Source organism: Apodemus sylvaticus, chromosome 4 (assembly GCF_947179515.1).
Source record: "Apodemus sylvaticus chromosome 4, mApoSyl1.1, whole genome shotgun sequence".
In the NCBI taxonomy this organism is placed as follows: domain Eukaryota; kingdom Metazoa; phylum Chordata; class Mammalia; order Rodentia; family Muridae; genus Apodemus; species Apodemus sylvaticus.
The window spans coordinates 101302907-101323667 of NC_067475.1; the positions used below are offsets into that span (position 1 = coordinate 101302907).

A 20761-nucleotide genomic window follows, 5' to 3' on the forward strand; every position below is an offset into this window, starting at 1 on the left:
GCATAAGGACAAAGCCTGGTCCTGGTAGGAAGTGACCCATAAACATATTCCTACCCAGGATTTATACAAAGCCAGTCTGCCTCACAGAAACTCCATATGACCATTAACTGGCCTGCAAGGCCTGCCGGGAGGCCTAATTACAGGTCTACAGAGCCCAATAACAAAAGCTGAAGGGCTTTAGCCTAGGGATGATCTGCTTTATACTGACTTGATAGAGTCCATATAGAGGACCCCAAAGAAAGAGGTTTAGCTTTAAAATTCTCCCCAGAGATCCAGCATTGTACTCGAGTCTAGAAGGCCCACATGCAACATACTTCAGTTAGGCTTAAGCATACCACCCTCTCGAAATTAACATTCAACTACTGTCTGCTTAACATCTGCTCAAGCACGGCAAGTTGCTCCGATATTGTTAGACTCTCACTGATAGCTTTCTTCTTACTAAGTACGATTAGAGAGAAATAACAGCTATTCCAATATAAACATGCAATAAATGCTAAAATAAATAACATACCTTTAAAAAACAAGTTACTTAATGATTACCTTTAGAAAACAATAGTTTTATCTTTATGGAGTAACACAGACAAACATCAGATTCATTGTTGGAAACAAACTTACCATTATCATTTTAATTTTGAATTAAAGCTATTCAATTTTATGTAGAACTTTGAAGCTGGCAAAAACAATACTTGATGAAAAAGTTAACAAATGCCTAAATAAACTAAACTATTTGATATTTCATTTAAAGTAATGTTTTTTTTTTTTTATTATTGATAATACCTAGCAGTTCAAGCCTAAGGAAGACATGTAACTCAGCTTCTCTTTAGTAACTTCATAAAGTCACTCAGGTGATAGCACAGAGAACAGCTGTTGATAGAAATCTTTCCCAGATAAGATTTCTATAATGCTCAGTTTTGTATAGGTTAGGAATGATAAAGATTTTCTTATAATAATTTATTTTGGTTTCCTAACATCTCTGAAAGTCCCCATTGTTATTTTCACTTATGCATGAACAACAGGCATTCGGCTGGAGTCAGCAATGTTGCTGCAGGTTTCCTGCAGCCAAAAGCAGCAGTTCAGCCTCCTGGCAACAGAACTAAATGCCACACTGCAATGCTTTGCACACTCAACTGCTGACATTTACTGGAACAGCGTGGGCCAGATTACAGTATTTTAGAGGTATTAACCTAAATGCCATCGCAAGTAAAGGCTATAAAGTAGAAGGACTTGCCCACCTGCGAGAGATGTTAATGACTGAACCAGCTACAATCTAGAGTACTACGATGCCCTCAAAAAGTCAGCACAGAGGAAAAAAATCTAAAAACCAGTGATAGAAGTATGAGTGAACTTTCTGTCACTTGTTCTACATGGGAATAGGGGAGTGACCTAACATGAAACCTCTGTCAAAGCAAATCATCCTGTTTCAGGGTCATCACCTATGGAGCAGGCTTCTCTGTTGGCTTTAAAATGGTAAAGCACAGTGGCTTTTTATGGTCCCAGAAGTAATAACCTTATCAATGATCTTCATTTGTAATTCTTGGAATTACAGGTACTTAATGCTAGACTGAAATGAAGTGCTAGAACCCCTAAGATCACAATTCTTTGTGAAGGGAAGGATCAGGACTTGGTTCCAGAGCACCTAATGGGAACTGAGGAACTCAGATCTCAATATAATACGCTGCAGAGGAAGTGTGGCATTTATGGTATATTGCTAAGCACAGCTTATAATGTGTGTATACACATTATAATATATGCAAGTGTATACATGCAACTAATCTGTGTTTAATGTTTAACCAACTTCCATATCAGGAAGAGTCACTGAAATGCACGCACCAGATTTAGGATAGGAAACTAATGATTGTAACATTAATCTAAGCTTTCCAAAGTTATACAATTAGATACTATGAATGCTCCATATAGTTAAGGAAAAACTGCTTTTTCACAAGTTGAACTTTAATTCTTCTGCATTATCAAGCAAAACCACTTCAGAATCTAAAGCAAATCTGAAGCTAGAACTTACTGTACCATAAGTTAAATATACACTTAAGTCTAAGAAAGTAAAATATGCCTTTGCTAACATCCTGTTACTCTTCTTTCTGACCAACAATGCTCAGGCATTGAAATCCCAGGTAGTAAAAGCTCAAAAGTCAGAAATCATTACATCTGTTTCCGTACTCTGCTACCACTCAGATATGCAGGTTTTCATACTTGTGAAATGGAGCACATTACCTCACTATGTACTGGTAAGTCATGGAATAAAGGATTTATTAAAGTACTTTGAAAACTATAGCTACAATTCAAAGTGTCAAAGACATTATTTAGATGATAAAGTACTATTACAAATAGATTCTAAGGTAAGTTGTTTCACTAAACATGAAATAAAAGAAATTTCTACTTTCCTTCGTGACATTGGAAATATACTTTAAGATCCATGTACCACTAATTACAGTAGAGGTCGAGCTGTTAACTGAGCCTAGCATGGCGGCTTACAGTGGTCACCAGGACCCAGCAGGCCAAGGGAGGAAGGCCACGGTTATGTGAACAGACCTTTAAGGGGGAGGGCAGGATCATGTGTGGGAGGAGATGGGGGAGATGTACAGAGAGGGTCAGGAAACTGAACAGAGGTGTGTAGCAATGGGGGATAGGGAACCCCCTATCTGGGGGGTAGCCACCAGAAAGTCCCAGGTGGCAGGAAAGCAAGTTGGCAAGAGGCTCCCAGGACCCAATAGGGATGGTGTTAGCTGAAATGCCCAACAAAGGGGAGAGAACCTGTACAGACCATATCCAGAGGTTAGGCATGGCCCCCGGTTGAGGGATGGAGCCACCCACCCTTCTCAAAATTTTAACTTAGAATTTCTCCTGTCTAAAGGAAATACAGGGAGAAAGAGTAGAGCAGAGACCAAAAGAAAGGCTGCCCAGAGACTGCCCCACCTGGGGATCCATCCCATATTCAGACAGCAAACTTAGTCACTATTGCTGATGACAAGTGTTTACAGATAGGAGCCTGATATGGATGTCTCTTGAGAGGCTCTGCCAGAGTCTTTCCTGTACTGATGTGGATGCTTGCAGCCAACCACAGGACTCTGGGGAACCCAGTGGATGAATTAAGGGAAGGAGTGAAGGAGCTGAAGGGGTTTGCAACCCATGGGAAGAACAACAATATCAACCAATCAGAACTCCCAGAGCTCCCAGGGACTAAACCACCAACCAAAGAGTACACATGGAGGGACCCATGGCTCCATCTGCATATGTAGCAGAGGATGGCCTTGTCTGGCATCAATGGGAGGGGAAGCCCTTGGTCCTGTGAAGGCTTGATGCCCCAGTGCAGGGGAATGCCAGGGGGTTGAGGTGTAAGTTCCTGGGTGGGTGGGTGAGCACCCTCAGAGAAGCAGGGGGAGGGGAAGGGGGATAAGGAAAACCAGGAAGGGGGATAACATTTGAAATGTAAATAAAATAACCAATAAAAAAATAAGAAAGGAAACTAAAGAGGGTAGAAGCCAATTATACTCCTCATACTAGGAGAAAACAATTGTCTATTGGAGAATTTTTTAGGTTCATAAAAATACTTAGTATAAAATAAGTAGGTTTTTTGGGGGGTGCATGGTTTGTGAAACAAACAGATAATACTGAAATGGTACTGTCAAATCAAATAGTAGAAGCCAGAGTGACAAAGACAAGTGAGTCCTTAGGTAAAACTCATCTTCCTTCCTCCTTTTTTGATAATCATACTGCTTTGTAATTTTCTGTCATGTACTAAAAATATATATATTTATAAAGTCACAAATCATAGTCATCTCAGAAAATTTTGAATCTCTCAAAATTCATCCATCAGTTACAATCAGTATTTGAGTATTTCTGAAACTGAAACTTTTAAGTTTACTCCTTAGGTGAGCATACACAGTAACAGGAGGTTGGGGCAATTCAAGCACACATATCATTCTAACTTGCCTGCAGCCATTCCCTCACCCATTCTCCCCCATGGCTGCCCAGTCTCTCAAGCGCTGGTTCCTGTCCCTTAGACAGTCTTTGCCATCATTCATTCATTCTTTCCACCCCCCTCATGATCACCTTTCTAGTTTTATGATCAATGGCTTCCCCTCCCATTGATGCCAGACAAGGCCATCCTCTGCTACATATGCAGATGGAGCCATGGGTCCCTCCATGTGTACTCTTTGGTTGGTGGTTTAGTCTCTGGGAGCTCTGGGAGTTCTGATTGGTTGATATTGTTGTTCTTCCCATGGGTTGCAAACCCCTTCAGCTCCTTCACTCCTTCCCTTAATTCATCCACTGGGTTCCCCAGAGTCCCATGGTTGGCTGCAAGCATCCACATCAGTACAGGAAAGACTCTGGCAGAGCCTCTCAGGAGACATCCATATTTATTGCACACACACATATGTGCAAATATACACATATGGAATTTTATGTTCTGTATATAACATGTAATTTTGCTGAATCTACTTATTTCACTTAATATTCCTAGTTCCATCCATTTTCTTGTAAATGTCATTTCATTTTTTCTAGCTAATTAAAATTCTTCTTTCTTTCTTTCTTTCTTTTTTCTTTCTTTCTTTCTTTCTTTCTTTCTTTCTTTCTTTCTTTCTTTCTTTCTTTCTTTCTTTCTTTCTTTCTTTCTTTCTTTCTTTCTTTCTTTCTCTGTTCATTTGACGGACATCTAGGCTGGGACAATTTCTGACTATCAAGAACTATGCAGTAATGAATACAGAAGTAAAAGTCTGTCTGTGGTACTCATTTGAAGTCCTTCTGGTGCATATCCTGCCTGGGTCGTATGTATGTCTATTCCTAGTTTCTTGAGTAACTTCTATTCTAATTTCCACAGCATACAAATATATAAAGGTTTAAAATTTCAGATCATTAGTTTCTCCACAAATGACTAATCGATCAGAGATTAATAATTGTAATTTCATTATGGTGCTATGATAGAGATAAAAAATAACCTATTAGGGAGAGGAAATAGAAAAAAACGAAACAGAACATAACATAAGCAAAAAGTTCCAAGGAGAACAGAACATAGGCAATGCAAGGAATGATTATAATTTCTAGTTATGAATTTTAAGAAATTATTCTTTTAGAGTCTGTTGGTCTCTTGGACACATACACAAATGACTATTAAACCACAGAGACACCTGTCCAATTATGTTCATTGCTGCTTTATTCTTAATAGTGCAAAATTTCAAATTGATGCCTAGATGTGCATCAATAATGAATGGCTCAAGGAAAATGTAGGACATTTACAAAATGGAATATTACTTGGCTATTAAAAGAAACAAAATTATAAACCTTAAAAGTATTTGGATGAAGCTAGAAAAAAAAGTCATGAGTAAGATATTCCAGACACAAATATGTGGATGCCAACTTCTAAGTCTTCCATAAGTATGTGGTTACAATCCCATTTAATCACATAGGATAGGTAAAGAGTAAGGGATTAGAGAGGTGGGAAGGACCCCAATGGAGGGGGAGAGACCAGAACAGGAGGATTAAGAGAGAGAAAGGGAGAGACAGGGGGAGGGAGGGAGAGGGGGAGGGTGTAGAGAGTAGGGGTAAGGAGGAATAGGGAGAGAGCCAGCTAAAAATAAGGTCACTGGAGGGATAATATAGAAACCTACTACAGTGGATGATGCTTGAAATAGATACATATATGAAATAAATGGAATCATCAAATAACGGGATAGAAATCCCCAACTACCCATCTGTTGCCATCAAGTAAATCTTCCAGAGCCTGAAATGGGTTAAATCTAATTGAGTTGTTGGTTAAAGGAGCCCTCACAGAAACTCCCAATCAACTCAGGTGACTGCCAAGACTAATGGTCCCTCTACACAAACTGATGGGAGGCCCTGCTGTTGAAGAGAACATCTATACATCTTGAACACAGAGAAGTGGTACTGGTGTTTAACTAGAGCCTTCATCTCCACTAACTAGTGTTCATGGTGGCGATGTTAAAGGAGGAAGATAAATACCATCCAGCTAGAAACACTTCGATCTACAATGGTGACCTGTTTGTAAGATACACTGGTTCTATAGCCTATTGGAATAACCAATAGATATCTGGTTGGATTAAAGGCCAATTCTATGAGATAGAACTTGTGTCTGGCACTGCTAGGTTGGCTAAAAACAGGTGGAAACAGAAGATATCAAGGAAATAAGGCTTTCAGATACAACTGAACTGCTGTGCATAGGAACTCACAGAGACTACTGTAGGATGCACAGAACTCCAAATAGATTGTACCAGAAAAGAAGTTCCTCCCATCACATAATAATCAAAACACCAAATGCACAAAAACAATGAAAGAATATTAAAAGCAATAAGGTAAAAATGTCAAGTTATATATATATATATATATATAAAGGCAGACCTATCAGAATTACACCAGACTTTTCACTGGAGACTATGAAAGCTAGAACATCCTGGGCAGATATCATGCAGACCCTAAGAGAACACAAATGCCAGCCCAGGCTATTATACCCAGCAAAACTCTCAGTTACCATAGATGGAGAAACCAAGATGTTCCATGACAAAACCCAATTATTACAATATCTTTCTACAAATCCAGCCCTTCAAAGGATAATAAAACCCCAACACAAGGAGGGAAACCATACCCCAGAAAAAGCAAGAAAGTAATTTTCCATTAACAAACCAATAAGAAGACAACCACATAAACATAACTCCACCTTCAACAAAAATAATACCAGGAAGCAACAATCACTTTTCCTTAATACCTCTTAATGTCAATGGACTCAATTCTCCAATAAAAAGACACAGGCTAACAGAGTGGATACATAAACAGGACCCAACATTTTGCTGCATACAAAAAGCCCACCTCAGTGACAAAGACAGACACAACCTGAAAACAAAAGACTGGAAAACAAGTTTCCAAGCAAATGGTCCAAATAAATAAGCTGGAGTAGCCATTCAAATATCAAAATCAATTTTCAACTTCAAGTTATCAAAAAAGATAAGGAATGACACTTCATACTCATGAAAGGAAAAATACACCAAGAAGAACTCTCAGTCCTGAACATCTATGCTCCAAATGCAAGGAAACCCACATTCATAAAAGAAACTTTACTGAAGCTCAAAGCACACATTGCACTTCACACAATAATAGTGGGAGACTTCAACACCACTCTCACCAATGGATCATAGAAACAGAAACTAAACAGAGAATCAGTGAATCTAACAGAAGGTATGAACCAAATGGATTTAACAAATATCTATAGAACATTTTATCCTAAAACAAAAGAATATACCTTTTTCTCCAAACTGACCATATAATCGGTCTGACTTCAGCACCTTTTCCAAAACTGACCATATAATCAGTCACAAAAGAGGCTTCAACAGGTACAAGAAGATTGAAACAATCCCATGCATCCTATCAGATCACCATGGACTAAGGCTGGCCTTCAATAACCTCAAAAACAATAGAAATCCCATATATACATGGAAGCTGAACAACACTACTCAATGTACTTGGTCAAGGAAGGAATAAAGAAAGAAATTAAAGAGTTTTTAGAATTTAATGAAAATGAAGCCACAACATATCCAAACCTATGGGAAAGCACTGCCAAGAGGAAAACTCAAGCTCTGAGTGCCTCCAAAAAGAAATTGGAGAGAACATACACTAGTAGCTTGACAGCACATCTGAAAGTTCTAGAACAAAAAAAAAGCAAATACACCCAAGAGGAGTAGGTAGCAGGAAATTATCAAATTCAGGGTTGAAATAAATCAAGTAGAAACAAAAAGAACTATACAAAGAATTGACTAAACCAGGAGCTGATTCTTTGAGAAAAATCAACAAGACAGATAAACCCTTAGCCAGAATAACCAGGGGGCACAGAGACAGTATCCAAATTAACACTATATGAACAAACTCAAAGAAAAAAACCCACATGATCATTTCATTAGATGCTGAAAAAGCATTTGACAAAATCCAACACCCTTCATGATAAAAGTCTTGGAAAGATTCAAGGCCCATACCTAAACATAGTAAAAGCAATATACAGCAAACCAGTAGCCAACATCAAACTAAAAGGAGAGAAACTCCAAGCAATCCCACTGAAATCAGGGACTAGACAAGACTGCCCTCTCTCTCCCTATCTATTTAATACAGTACTTGAAGTCCTAGCCAGAGCAATTAGACAACATTAATCATTAGGGAAATGCAAATCAAAACAACCCTGAGATTTCACCTCACACCAGTCAGATAGGCTAAGGTCAAAAACTCAGGAGACAGCAGGTGTTGGCGAGGATGTGAAGAAAGAGGAACACTCCTCTACTGCTGGTGGGATTGCAAGATGGTGCAACCACTTTGGAAATCAGTCTGGCAGTTCCTCAGAAATCTGGGCATGACACTTCTGGAGGACCCTGCTATACCACTCCTGAGCATATAACCAGAGGATTCCCTGGCATGCAATAAGGACACATGCTCCACTATGTTCATAGCAGCCCTATTTGTAGTAGCCAGAAGCTGGAAAGAACCCAGGTGTCCCTCAACGGAGGAATGGATACAGATAATGTGGTATATTTACACAATGGAGTACTATTCCATTAGAAACAACGAATTCATGAAATTTTTAGACAAATGGATGGAGCTGGAGAACATCATACTAAGTGAGGTAACACAGTCTCAAAAGATCAATCATGGTATGCACTCACTGATAAGTGGATATTAGCCTAGAAACTTTGAATACCCAAGACATAATCCATATATTAAATGATGTCCAAGAAGAACGGAGGAGTGGCACCTGGTTCTGGAAAGACTCAGTGCAGCAGTATAGGGGAATTCCAGAACAGGGAAGTGGGAAGGAGTAGAGGAGGGAACAGCGGGAGGGAAGAGGGCTTATGGGACTTTCGGGGAGTGGGGACCCAGAAAAGGGGAAATCATTTGAAATGTAAATAAAGAATATACCGAATTAAACAAAAAAGTATTTGGAATCTTGGAATGGGATACTAACCAGCAAAACATATCCCTAAGGAAAAAGTGATACTGTCTTTGAAATTAAATTTTTTATGAATAACTTTAAAAAAAGAGGTCAAAGGGATACAAATAGGAAAGAAAGAAGTCAAAATATCACTATTTGCAGATAATATGATAGTATACTTAAGTGACCCCCAAAATTCCACTAGGAAAACCCTAACCTGATAAATAACTTCAACAAAGTGGTTGGATATAAAATTAACTCCAACAAATCAGTGGAAAGAAATTAGAGAAACAAGTCCCTTCACAGTAGTCACAAATAATAAATAGCATGGTGTGATTCTAATTAAACAAGTGAAAGATATGTATGACAAGAACTTCAAGTATCTGAAGAAAGAAATCAAAGAAGATCTCAGAAGATGGAAAGATCTCCCATGCTCATGGACTGGCAGGATTAATATAGTAAAAATGGCCATCTTGCCTAAAGCAAACGATTCAATAGAGGAATAATATGCAATTTATACAAAGAAATCAAGAAGTTAGACTCTAGAGAACCAAATAACCCTATTAAAAATGGGGTACAGACCTAAACAAAGAATTCTCAACTAAGGAATACTGAATGAATGGCTGAGAAGTACCTAAAGAAATCTTCAACATCTATAGTCATCAGGAAAATGCAAATCCAAACAACCTTGAGATTCGATCTCACACCAATCAGAAGGGCTAATATAAAAAATTCAGGTGACAACAGATGCTGTTGAGGATGTGATGAAAGAGGAACACTCCTCCATTGCTGGTGGGATTGCAAACTGGTAAAACCACTCTGGAAATCAGTTTGGCAATACATCAGAAAATTGGACATAGTATTACTGGATGACCCAGGTATACCACTTCTGGGCATATGCCCAGAAGATGCTCCAACAGGTAATAAGGACACATGCTCTACTATGTTCAGAGCAGCCTTATTTATAATAGCCAGAAGGTAGAAAGAACCTAGATGTCCCTCAAAAGAGGAATGGATACAGAAAATATGGTACCTTTATACAACGGAGTACTACTTAGCTATTAAAAACAATGGATTCATGAAATTCTTAGGCAAATGGATGGAACTAGAAAATATCCTTAGTGAGGTTACTGTATCACAAAAGAACACACATGGTATGCACTCTATTATAAGTGGATATTAGCCCAGAAGCTTGGAATACCCGAGATATAATTCACAGACCACATGAAGCTTAAGAAGGAAGATCAAGGTGTGGATTTTTTGGTCCTTTTTAGATAGGGTACAAAATACCCATGGGAAAAAATACAGAGACAAAGTGTGGAACAGAGACTGAAGTTGAAAGGCCATCCAGACACTGCCCCACCTGGAGATCCATCCCATATTCAATCACCAAACCGAGACACTATTGTGGTTGTTAACAAGTGCTTGCTGACAGGAACCTGATATAGCTGTTTCCAGAGAGGCCCTGCCAGTGTCTGACAAATACAGAGGGGGAATGCTCTCAGCCAACCATTGAACTGAGCACAGGGTCCCCAATGGAGGAGCTAGAGAAAGGACCCAAGGAGCTGAAGGGGTTTGCAGTCCCATAGAAGAAACAACAATATGAACCAACCAGTCCCCTCAGAGCTCCTAGGGACTTAACCATCCACCAAAGAGCATACATGGAAGGACCCATGGCTCCAGCCACATGGGTAGCAGAGGTTGGCCTGGCTGGACATCAGTGAGAGGCAAGGCCCTTGGACCTGTGAAAGCTCACTGCCCCAGGCCAGGGGAATGCCAGGTCAGGGTAGTGGGAGTGGGTGGGTTAGTGAGCAGGGGGGAAGGGGGATGGGACCAGGCGTTTTTGGAGGGGAAAAGAGGAAAGGGGGTAGCTTTTGAAATGTAAATAAAGAAAATATCTAATAAAAATGTAAGAAAAAAGGTTAATAGGTTAATAATTATGTATATTTCAGAAGTATATTAAGACTTAAATTATCAATACGGAACAAACGCAGCATGGATTTTTAGATATATATAAAGAGGCAAATAAAGGTCTTTTTGAAGCTGTTCCACTGGGAAATTAAACATGGCATATTAAGACTAGATAGCAACAGAACTTATAGTCCAATGAACTAGTTTATTGTAATTAGAGGAATTTTAAATATTACTGGCCTAATTTTCACCAAAACTATGAAAACCTGAATCAAATGTAACCTATAAAAATTTAAATAAAAACAGGCCACAGTCTTAAATAAGCACAGCAAAATTATAAAATGTAGAGAGGAAAATGTTAGAAAAATTATGATCTATAGTGTTAAATTCTTTTCATTTCATTGTAACTATAATCCATAAAGATAAAATCATCATCGATTTCTTAACAATTAAACATCAAAACTAATACCTGTTTTATCTATAAATTTGTAAAGAATGACTGTTTAGAACCTTTATGTCACCTGTGAATAGGTAACATATACCTAAACTTATAACCTAGATTTTATTAATATGTGAGACTTTATAAAAAGTTTTTGACTCATATGTAAGCATGCAGACTAGATGTATTTTTTTTATTTCATAAAAAATAATTTTAAAACTTACCAGCAGCTTCAAGGACCAATTGTAGTCTGGCTTTGGCCTGCTCAGCTGGAGGCTAAAAATCAACCACAAAAGATATTTATATGTCAGTTTTAACAAATAGATTTTAAAATTAAAGCACTACTATGTATAAAAACTTAGACTTATCACTACCACTATCCATCTAAATTCTGTCACAGTAATATTTCACAGCCTAATAATCAAATTACCTTTTAATTAATAAAATCAAAGAGGGATGAAGCTCTCTGGTTACTACCTAACTGTATCATTAGGCAATAACACAAATTACAGTAAGCCTAATAATAAGGCACAACCACATATTTAAACATAGATTCTCACACTGAATTACTTCCTTGCATATAGAAACATTTAAATGACCTATCTGAATTTAAAAATGTAACAATTGAAGTCTTGTATATCTAGGAAGTGAGACTCTAAAATTATGTATTTTCTGACCCAGGACCAGATGGTTTTAATGCAGACCTTCAAAGAAGTGCTAATACAATAGACCTCAAACTATTCCAAAAGATGGAAACAGAAGGAACACTGTTTAATTCATTCCATAAAGCTACAGTTACTCTGATAATTACAAAGACCCAACAAAGAAAGAGAATTCCATACCAATTTTGCTTATTAATATTGATGCCAAAATATCCAATAAAATTATCACACACCAAATCCAAGAACACATCAAAACCATCATTTACCATGATCAAATAGGCTTCATCTCAGGGATGCAGGGATGGTTCAATATACAAAAATCCATCAACATAATCCACTATATAAATGAACTCAAAGAAAAAAGTCACATGATCATCTCATTAGATACTGAAAAAGCCTTTGAGAAAATACAACACCCCTTCAGGTTAAAAGCCTTGGAGAGCTCCATAATTGATGTCACATACCTAAATATACTAAACACAATATATAGCAAATTAACAGCCAACATCAAACTAAATAGAAACTAGAAGCAAATCCATTAAAATCAGGGACAAGACAGGTCTACCCAGTCTCTTCCTATCCTATTCAATATAATACTTGAAGTTCTAGCTATAGCAATTAGACAATAAAAGGAGATCAAGGAGATTCAAATTGGAAAGGAAGAAGTCAAAGTATCAGTGTTTGCGGATGATATGATAATATACATAAGCAACCCCCAAAATTCCACCAGAGAACCCCTACAGACCATAAAAAGCCTCAGCAAAGTGGCTGGATAAAAAATGAACTCAAACAAATTAGTATGTTCCTTTATACAGATGATAAACAGGTTGAGAAAGAAATTAGGGAAACAACACCCTTTAAAGCAGCAAAATATCTTTGTGTAACTCTAACCAAGCAGTGAAAGAGTTGTATGATAAGAACTTCAAGTCCCTGAAGAAGTTGGTGAAGACCTGAAAAGATTTTGAAATATCTCCCATGCTCAAAGATTGGACATAGTGAAAATGGCCAACTTAACGGAAGCAATCTACAGATTCAGTGGAATCCCCATCAAAATACCAACATAATTCTCAGATATTGAAGAGCAATTCTCAGTTTCATACAGAGAAACAAAACAAAAACCAGGATAGCCAAAACAATTCTCAACAAATAAAGAACTGCTGGGGGAAACACCATCCCTAACCTCAAGTTATACTACACAATAGTGATATTGACATAGAGACAGACAGGTTGATCAATGGAATATAATTGAAGACCCAGAAATAAACCCATATACTGGGACACCTGATTTTTAACCAAGAAGCTAAAAATATACAATAGAAAAAAGAAAGCACCTTCAATAAATGGTGCTGGTCTCAGTGGCCGTCTGTATGTAGAAGAATGAAAACAGATCCATATTTATCATTTGCACAAAGCTGATGACCAAGTGGGTCAAGGACCTCAACATAAAACCAGATACACTCAACCTAACAGAAGAAGTGGCAATGAGCATCAAACTCATTGGCACAGGGGAAATTTCCTGAACAGAACACTGATGAGCATCTCCAAGGCAAAGGACACTGTCAGTAACACAAAACAGCAGCCTACAGATTGGGAAATGACCTTCACTAACCCTACATCTGACAGAGGACTAATATCCAAAATGTATAAAGAACTCAAAATGTTAACTTCTAAAAAAAAAAAAAAAACCATACAACTCAATCACAAAATGGTGTATAGAGCTAAACAGAGAATTCTCAACAAAGGAATCTCAAATGGCCAAGAAGCACTTAAAGAAATGTTCAACATGCTTAGTAAATGAAAATCAAAATGACCCTGAAATTCTACCTCACACTAATCAGAATGACTAGGATCAAAAATTCAAGTGACAGCACTTGCTGTTGAGGATTTGAAGAAAGAACACTCCTCCATTGCTGGTGGGATTGCAAACTGGTACAACTACTCTGTAAATAATCTGGAGATTCCTCAGAGAATTGGAAATAGTTCTGCTGAAGATCCAGCTATAACTCCTGGGCATAGACCCAAAAGATGCTCCACCATACCACAAGGACGCATGTTCTACTAAGTTCATAGCAGCCTTATTCATAATAGCCAGAAACAATCCAGCTGTCCCTCAACTGAAGAATGTATACAGAAAATACCATTTCACTATTAAAAATAAGGACATGATGAATTTTGCAGCAAATGGATGGAACTAGAAAATATCCTGAGTGAGGTAACACAGACCCAAAAGGACATGAATAGAATGTACTCACTGATAAGTGGATACTAGCCCAAAAGTACAGAATACCTAGGATATAACCCACAGACTGTAAGAAGTTTAGTAAGAAGAAAGGCCCAAGTGAGGATGCTTCAATTCTACTTAGAAGAAGGAACAAAATAATCATGAGGCAGAGGGACTTAGTGATCTACATGGGAAAGGGAAGGGGGAGGGAGAAAGGGAGGCAGGATCAGGTATGGGGCAAGGCAGGAGAGAAGCCCAGAGGGCCAGGAGAATGAATGAAATATGCAGCCTCTGCGGGTAGGGGGACCCTCTAGAGAGTTCCAGAGACCTGGGATGTGAGGGACTCCCAGGAGTCAATGGGGATGACCTTAGCCAAAATGTCCAACAGTTGGGAGAGTGAACCTAAAGATCACCTCCATTAGATAGACAGGGCCATAAGTGGAGGAACAGAGCTACCAATCAGCAGTAAAATTTTCTGATGCAGAATTATTCCTGTCTAAAGGAAATGCAGGGACAAAAATGGAGCAGAGACTGAAGGAAAGGCTGTCCAGTGAGCAGTCCAACTTGGGATCCATTCCATGGGCAGGCAACAAACCCTGACACTATTACCAATGCCACATTGTGCTTTCAGACAAGAGCCTAGCAGGGCTGTCCTCTGAGAGGCCTTACCAGCGGCTGACTGAGACAGATGCACATACAGCCAACTATTAGGCTGAGGTTGAGGATTCCTATGGAAGAGCTAGGGGAATGACTGAAGCAGCAGAAGGGGGTGGTCACCTCATAGGAAGAGTATCAACTAACCCAGACCCCTGGGAGCTCCCAGTGACTAAGACATCAACCAAAGAGTATATATGGGCATGTCAGAGGCACCTTGCACATACGTAGCAGAGGACTGCCCTGTCTGACCCCAGCTGGAGAAGATGCACCTAATCCTGTAGAGACTTGAGGCCCCAGAAAAGGAAGATGGGGGGCACCCTGTCAGAGGCAAAGGGGAGGGGGAATGGGATGAAGAACTGTGGGAGGGGCACCAGAAGAGTGGCAACATCTGGAATGTAAATAAATAAAATAATTTTTTTAAAAAGAGAAAAATAACTTGGAAAAACAATTTTTGTAAACTGAATCCAAAGAACACATCCAAAAGATAACCCACCATGATCAAGTAGACCTCATTCATATAGGGATGATTTGGTATACAAAGATTAATAAATGTAGCCTACCATATAAAAAAATCATCAGATACAGAAAAGGACCTTGACAAAATTCAACAATTTTTCATGATAAAAGTCCTGGAGAGATTAGGGATATAAGGACATAAATCAGAATACTAAAGGCAAGTCCATACCCAATATCAACTTAATGAAGAAACTCAAATCAATTCCACAAAAATCAGGAATAAGACAAGGCTGCCCACTCTCTCCATACTTATTTAATATAGTCCTTGAAGTCTTCACTGGGACAATAAAACACCTGAAGGAGATTAAAGAGATACAAACTGGAAATGAAGAAGTCAAAGTATCTTTCTTTGCAGATAATATGACAATATATATGTGACCCCCAAAACTCTACCAGGCAACTCCTAAAGCAGATAAACACTTTGAGCAAAGTGGCTGGATACAAAATTAAACTTGAAAAGAATCAGTATCTCTCCTATATAGAAACCATAAACTGTCTGAGAAAAAAATTAAGGAAACAACACCTTTCACAACAGTCAGAAATAATAAAGATATCTTGGTGGAACTCTACCCAGGCAAGTAAAAGACCTGTACGACAAGAACTTCAAATCTCTGAAGAAGGAAATTGAACAGAAGACAAAAAGATCTCATGCTCATGTATTCATGTTAACATATGGGGCTAACAAAGTAAAAATGGCCGTCATACCAAAAGCAGTCTATACATTTTAATTTAATCTCCATGAAAATTTCAACACAATTCTTCCCAGATCTTAAAAGGACAATTCTCAATTTCAGATGGAAAAAAATTCCAGTATAGCTGCTAATAACAATCCTGAGCCCATTTTCAATTCCAAGCTCTCCTACAGAACTAGAGTAACAAAATCACATGGTATTGGAATAAAAACATACACATTGACCAAGACAATCTAATTGAAGTCCCAGACCTAAATCCACATATGTATGGACACCTGAGTTTTGATAAGGATGCCAGAAATACACACAGGAAAAAAGGCTGTATTTTCAACAAATGGTGCTGGTCAAACTGGATGTCTACAAGTAGAATGCAAATAGATCCTTACTTACCCTAGCACCCTCCACAAAACTCAACTCTGAAGGCTCAGAGAGCACAACATACAACCTGACCCACGGAACCTGATGGAAGAGAACGAGGGGCTAACGAGCTTGAGCTCACTAGAGCAAAGGAAATTCCCTGAAGGAAAAAGTGATAGCATCGATTCTAAAAACAATTATAAACAGGATGGCATACAATTGAAAACCTCTGTAAAGCAAAAGACACTGTCAATAAGATAAAAAGGTAGCCTATACAATGGGAAAAGATTTTCATCAACTCCATAGCCAATAGCGGGATAATATCTAAAATACATTAAAAAAAATCCTAGAAATCAACAAGCCAAATTATCCAATTTAAAAACGAGGTACAAACAATAAATAAATAAAAATGAGGTACAGATCTGAATTAAAGAAGTCTCAATAGAAAATCCTCGATGGCGTAGAAACATTTAAAACAATCCTCAACATCCATACTCATCAAGGAAATGCAAATCAAAACTACTCTGAGATTCCACCTTACACCTGTTAGGATGGCTCAGGACAACAAACAAGACAGAGAGGCTATGAGCAAGGCAAAGACTCTTCTACTGCTGGTGGGAAAGCAAACTTGTACAGCTGCTATGGACATCAATATAGGGGTTCCTCTGAAAATTGCTACTTAATCTACCTAAGACCTAGATATACCATTCTTGGTCATATAACTAAAGGACACTTCATCCTAAAATGACACTTGCTCAAATATGTTCTTAGCAGCTTTATTCATAATAGCCAGAAACTGGAAACAACGTAGATGTCCCTCAAAAAAAAATTGGTTAATTTACATAATCAAGTTACACAATTTAATTCAGCTGTTAAAAAAAAAATGACACCATGAAATCTGAAGGCAAATGGATGATAAAGTAGAACAAATCATTCCAAGCAGGTAACCCAGATCCAGCAAGATAATTATGGTATGTATTCACTTATTGTGGACACTAGCCATTTATATAAATGATAAACTACAATCTGAAGACCTAGAGAGATTAGGCATAGAGGAAGGGACATGGGAAAACATGGATCTCCTGGGGAGGGAAAATAGAATAGATTTTAAAATGGACTGGGGGCAGGTGGGGACAGGAACGAGGTGATCAAGTGGGGAGGGTAAAGGAGATAGGTTTGATGGAGGAAATGTGGGGAAAGATGGAACTGAGGGGCATTTAAGGGATGATATAGGAACTTCATGAAGAAACTTCCTCAAATATATAAAGGTGATCCTAAATGATGTCTCTTAATAGTGGGTATATGGAGTCCCATCTGGCCATCTCTTATCACTAACCATGACTTCCAGTAGCAGGACTGGGCAACACTAAATTGAGTTGTTGGCCAAATGAGTTCCATGGAAATCTCCCACATCCTAGGTTGTTGTTAAGAAAATGGGAATGTCAGAAAACTGACAGGTGGAACCCATTATGATTAAACATGGAGCCTCTATCCCGATATTCTAGTGTCTTTGGTTCTGGAAGATACTCTAGGATACCAAGTGAAAAGTGTAAGCACTAGCCAAGCCACAAACTGACTTAAAATCTGTCCTCTGTGTAAGATATGCTACAACAATGATGGCATAAAACTTGTAGGAGCAGCCAATCAATATCAGATTTGACTGGTAGCCCACTCCATGAGATGCAACCCATACCCAATACTGCTTGGGTGATCAAGAACCAGAGATTAGATAACCCAGAAACCTCGAGAAAAACCAACCACCCACAGTCAAAAAAAAAAAAACAAAAAAACAAAAATCAAAACAAAGTATCTATAAAGACTCCTAATGATATTCAGCTATACTCATAGATCTGTGCCTTATTCAGTCACCATCAGAGAGGCTTCCTCCTGCAGCTGATGGGAACACATCAGAGACCCACAGTCCCATGTTACACAGAGAGTCCTTTGAACACATAGTTCTAAGTGGGATGTCTTCATCAAATCCCTGTCCTCAGAGCTCAGAGAGCCCCATGGAAAAGGAGGTTGAAAGAATGTAAGAGCCAGGAGAGATAGTAGACCCTCCAAATCAGTCATACAAAGCTCACTAAACTCAGAGACTGAAGTAGCAAGCAGAGGGCCTGCACAGGTCACCGTGTCTACCACAGCTTTCAGGCTAACACTGTTAGTGGACCTGCAAGCATGTGAATGAGTGGGTCTCATATTGCTGAGTCAACTCTTGAAACTCTTTATCTTTTATTTGGCTTCCTTGTCCAGTGTCACTTGATGATTTTGGCTAATTCTTGCTATATTTTATTTTGTGTAGAATATTTTTGTAGATGTTTCCACTGGGACTGGGCTTCACAAGTCTGAATTTTGATAATTTTGGAGGTTGTTTGTTTTATTTGTTTGTTTTGTAATACTTTCTGTCTCTTGCTAAGTGAAGTTTTTTTTGATGAGTGGTAAGGATTACTCATATGAAAAATAAATATTTAGAATGTAGTTTGGGATTGTGTAGTTACTAAAGTATTGGTTATAGGTTCTCCTCTTAGATCTATGACTTCGCTAGCAATGTGTAGTTGGCTAGGTTTCCATTACCATAATTTCCTCTTATTGGTAATTTCCCTCTTATGTCAAATTAGAGAGTTGTGGAATTACTGCCAATGTGTGAGTGCCACTATTGCACCCTTATCGCTATTGCACCATGCTGGTGTGATGTGGGCTGTTGGTATGCTGGGAGAAATGTTGGTTGCTTCTCGCCTTTGGAAGCTTCCTTTTGTGATGGGAGTCCCTCTATGAGATTTAGGATTCCTTGTGGTTTGTAATTTGTAAGCTGAAGTGGTATTCATGCTTTAGCCTCTCCAATAGATGGAACTATAGGTGTCTAAGAACATACCTCATTGCCGGCTTTTAGGGCCTGATGCTGTATGATTTTAAAATAATTTCAGGTAGTTATAAAGATCACATAGGTTAAAAATGACTTCTCTGAATAGTCCAGAAATGTATCCTAAGTGCTCAAAGCAGCTCTTGGAACACAAAAGACACTTATGGAATTTTCTTTTTCACTGCATAGATATATAAATAATAAAATCAACCAAAGTTGAATTTTATCTATATACTACATCTAACAACTAAACACAAAATTCTTACATTCCTCAAGTGGTAAGTTCCTAGTTTATAAGCTTGAGTTACTTGTGCCTAAGTATCCCAGCTCTTTCTATCTCTGACATTTTTCCAAACTCCTACTAGTTAATATGCCATTTACAGGACGTCTGTCTGTCTACCTGTCTGTCTGTCTGCCTGTCTGTCTACCTGTCTGTCTGTCTCTGTTTCTCTTTGTGTGTGTGTGTGTGTGTGTGTGAAAGAGAGAGAGAGAGAGAGAGAGAGAGAGAGAGAGAGAGAGAGAGAGAGAGAGAGACAGATAACAGAGATAGAATGAACATGTGAGCAATCCAAAGACATGGGTGAGGTGCTCAGAAGTCAACTTCAGATACCTTTCTATACTGCTCTTCACTTTGGGGTTTTTTTTGACAGTTATATTTATTTAAAATATGTACATTTGGTTCTATAAATGCAATGGTCCCTATTTGGAAATCAGAGGACAATTTGTAGAAGTTGGTTCTCTTTCTAATATGTGGCTCATAGAGATTGAACTCACATCATCTGGATTGGCAGAAAAAAAAAACTTTACTAACTAAATCATCTTTCAAGCCTTCACCTAACTTTTTGAACTGGTCTCTTACTGAACCCATGTGGCCACAAAGTCTACGGGATTCTCTTAGACTGGCCCTCGCTCTCCAACACTGGGGCTCTAGGTGTGTGGCACCAAGTCAGGCTTCTTATACGGATGTTAGGGATCTGAAATCAGGTCCTCAGATGATTTCTTAAGGTAAGTTGTATTCTCTGAGTCAGCAATACTGACTCCTGAATTGACAGTATCAAGGCAACTTATAGAAATTAAGATTTTTGTTCTTTTCAAATAAGAGAAAGCAATCTTAATTTTAGAACATTTCCAAAATCTTCTCATTTAAGTTTTTATATAATGTTAAAATTCTTGAGAAAAAAGTAGTCATTTAAAACTATAAACTTATATGATATCATAGATCAGAGGTATAAAGGATATCATAACCATGGTATTCAGATCTGTTTGTTTGGCCAATCAATCCATATTGTGGACAAATATTTCCTTCAAAAAGCAAGGAGTAGATCCTCTGCCACAGGGTGCCATCTCCAAGTGGTACAGGAAGGTAGCTAAACACGCATCAGCACAGAAAAGACAGTCAGCACAGATGAGTCCTGTCCTGCAGCTCAGAGGATCCCTACCACAACTGTCTTGCAGAAACCTTCCTGTTCCCCTGTCTGGGATCATCCTCTGCCACAGTGTTCCATCTCCTA

The 20761-nt window shown here is 38.4% G+C and overlaps 1 protein-coding gene across 2 annotated transcripts in view; it reads right to left on the bottom strand.

Moving 5' to 3' along the window:
* The window catches only part of Rsrc1 (arginine and serine rich coiled-coil 1), a 364221-nt gene that overhangs the window by 132124 nt on the left and 211336 nt on the right, over window positions 1–20761 (bottom strand). For both annotated transcript variants that reach the window (XM_052180392.1, XM_052180391.1), the window contains exon 6: window positions 11510–11561. In XM_052180392.1, coding sequence (XP_052036352.1) covers window positions 11510–11561 — 52 coding nt within the window. The remainder of the gene's footprint in view (window positions 1–11509; window positions 11562–20761) is intronic.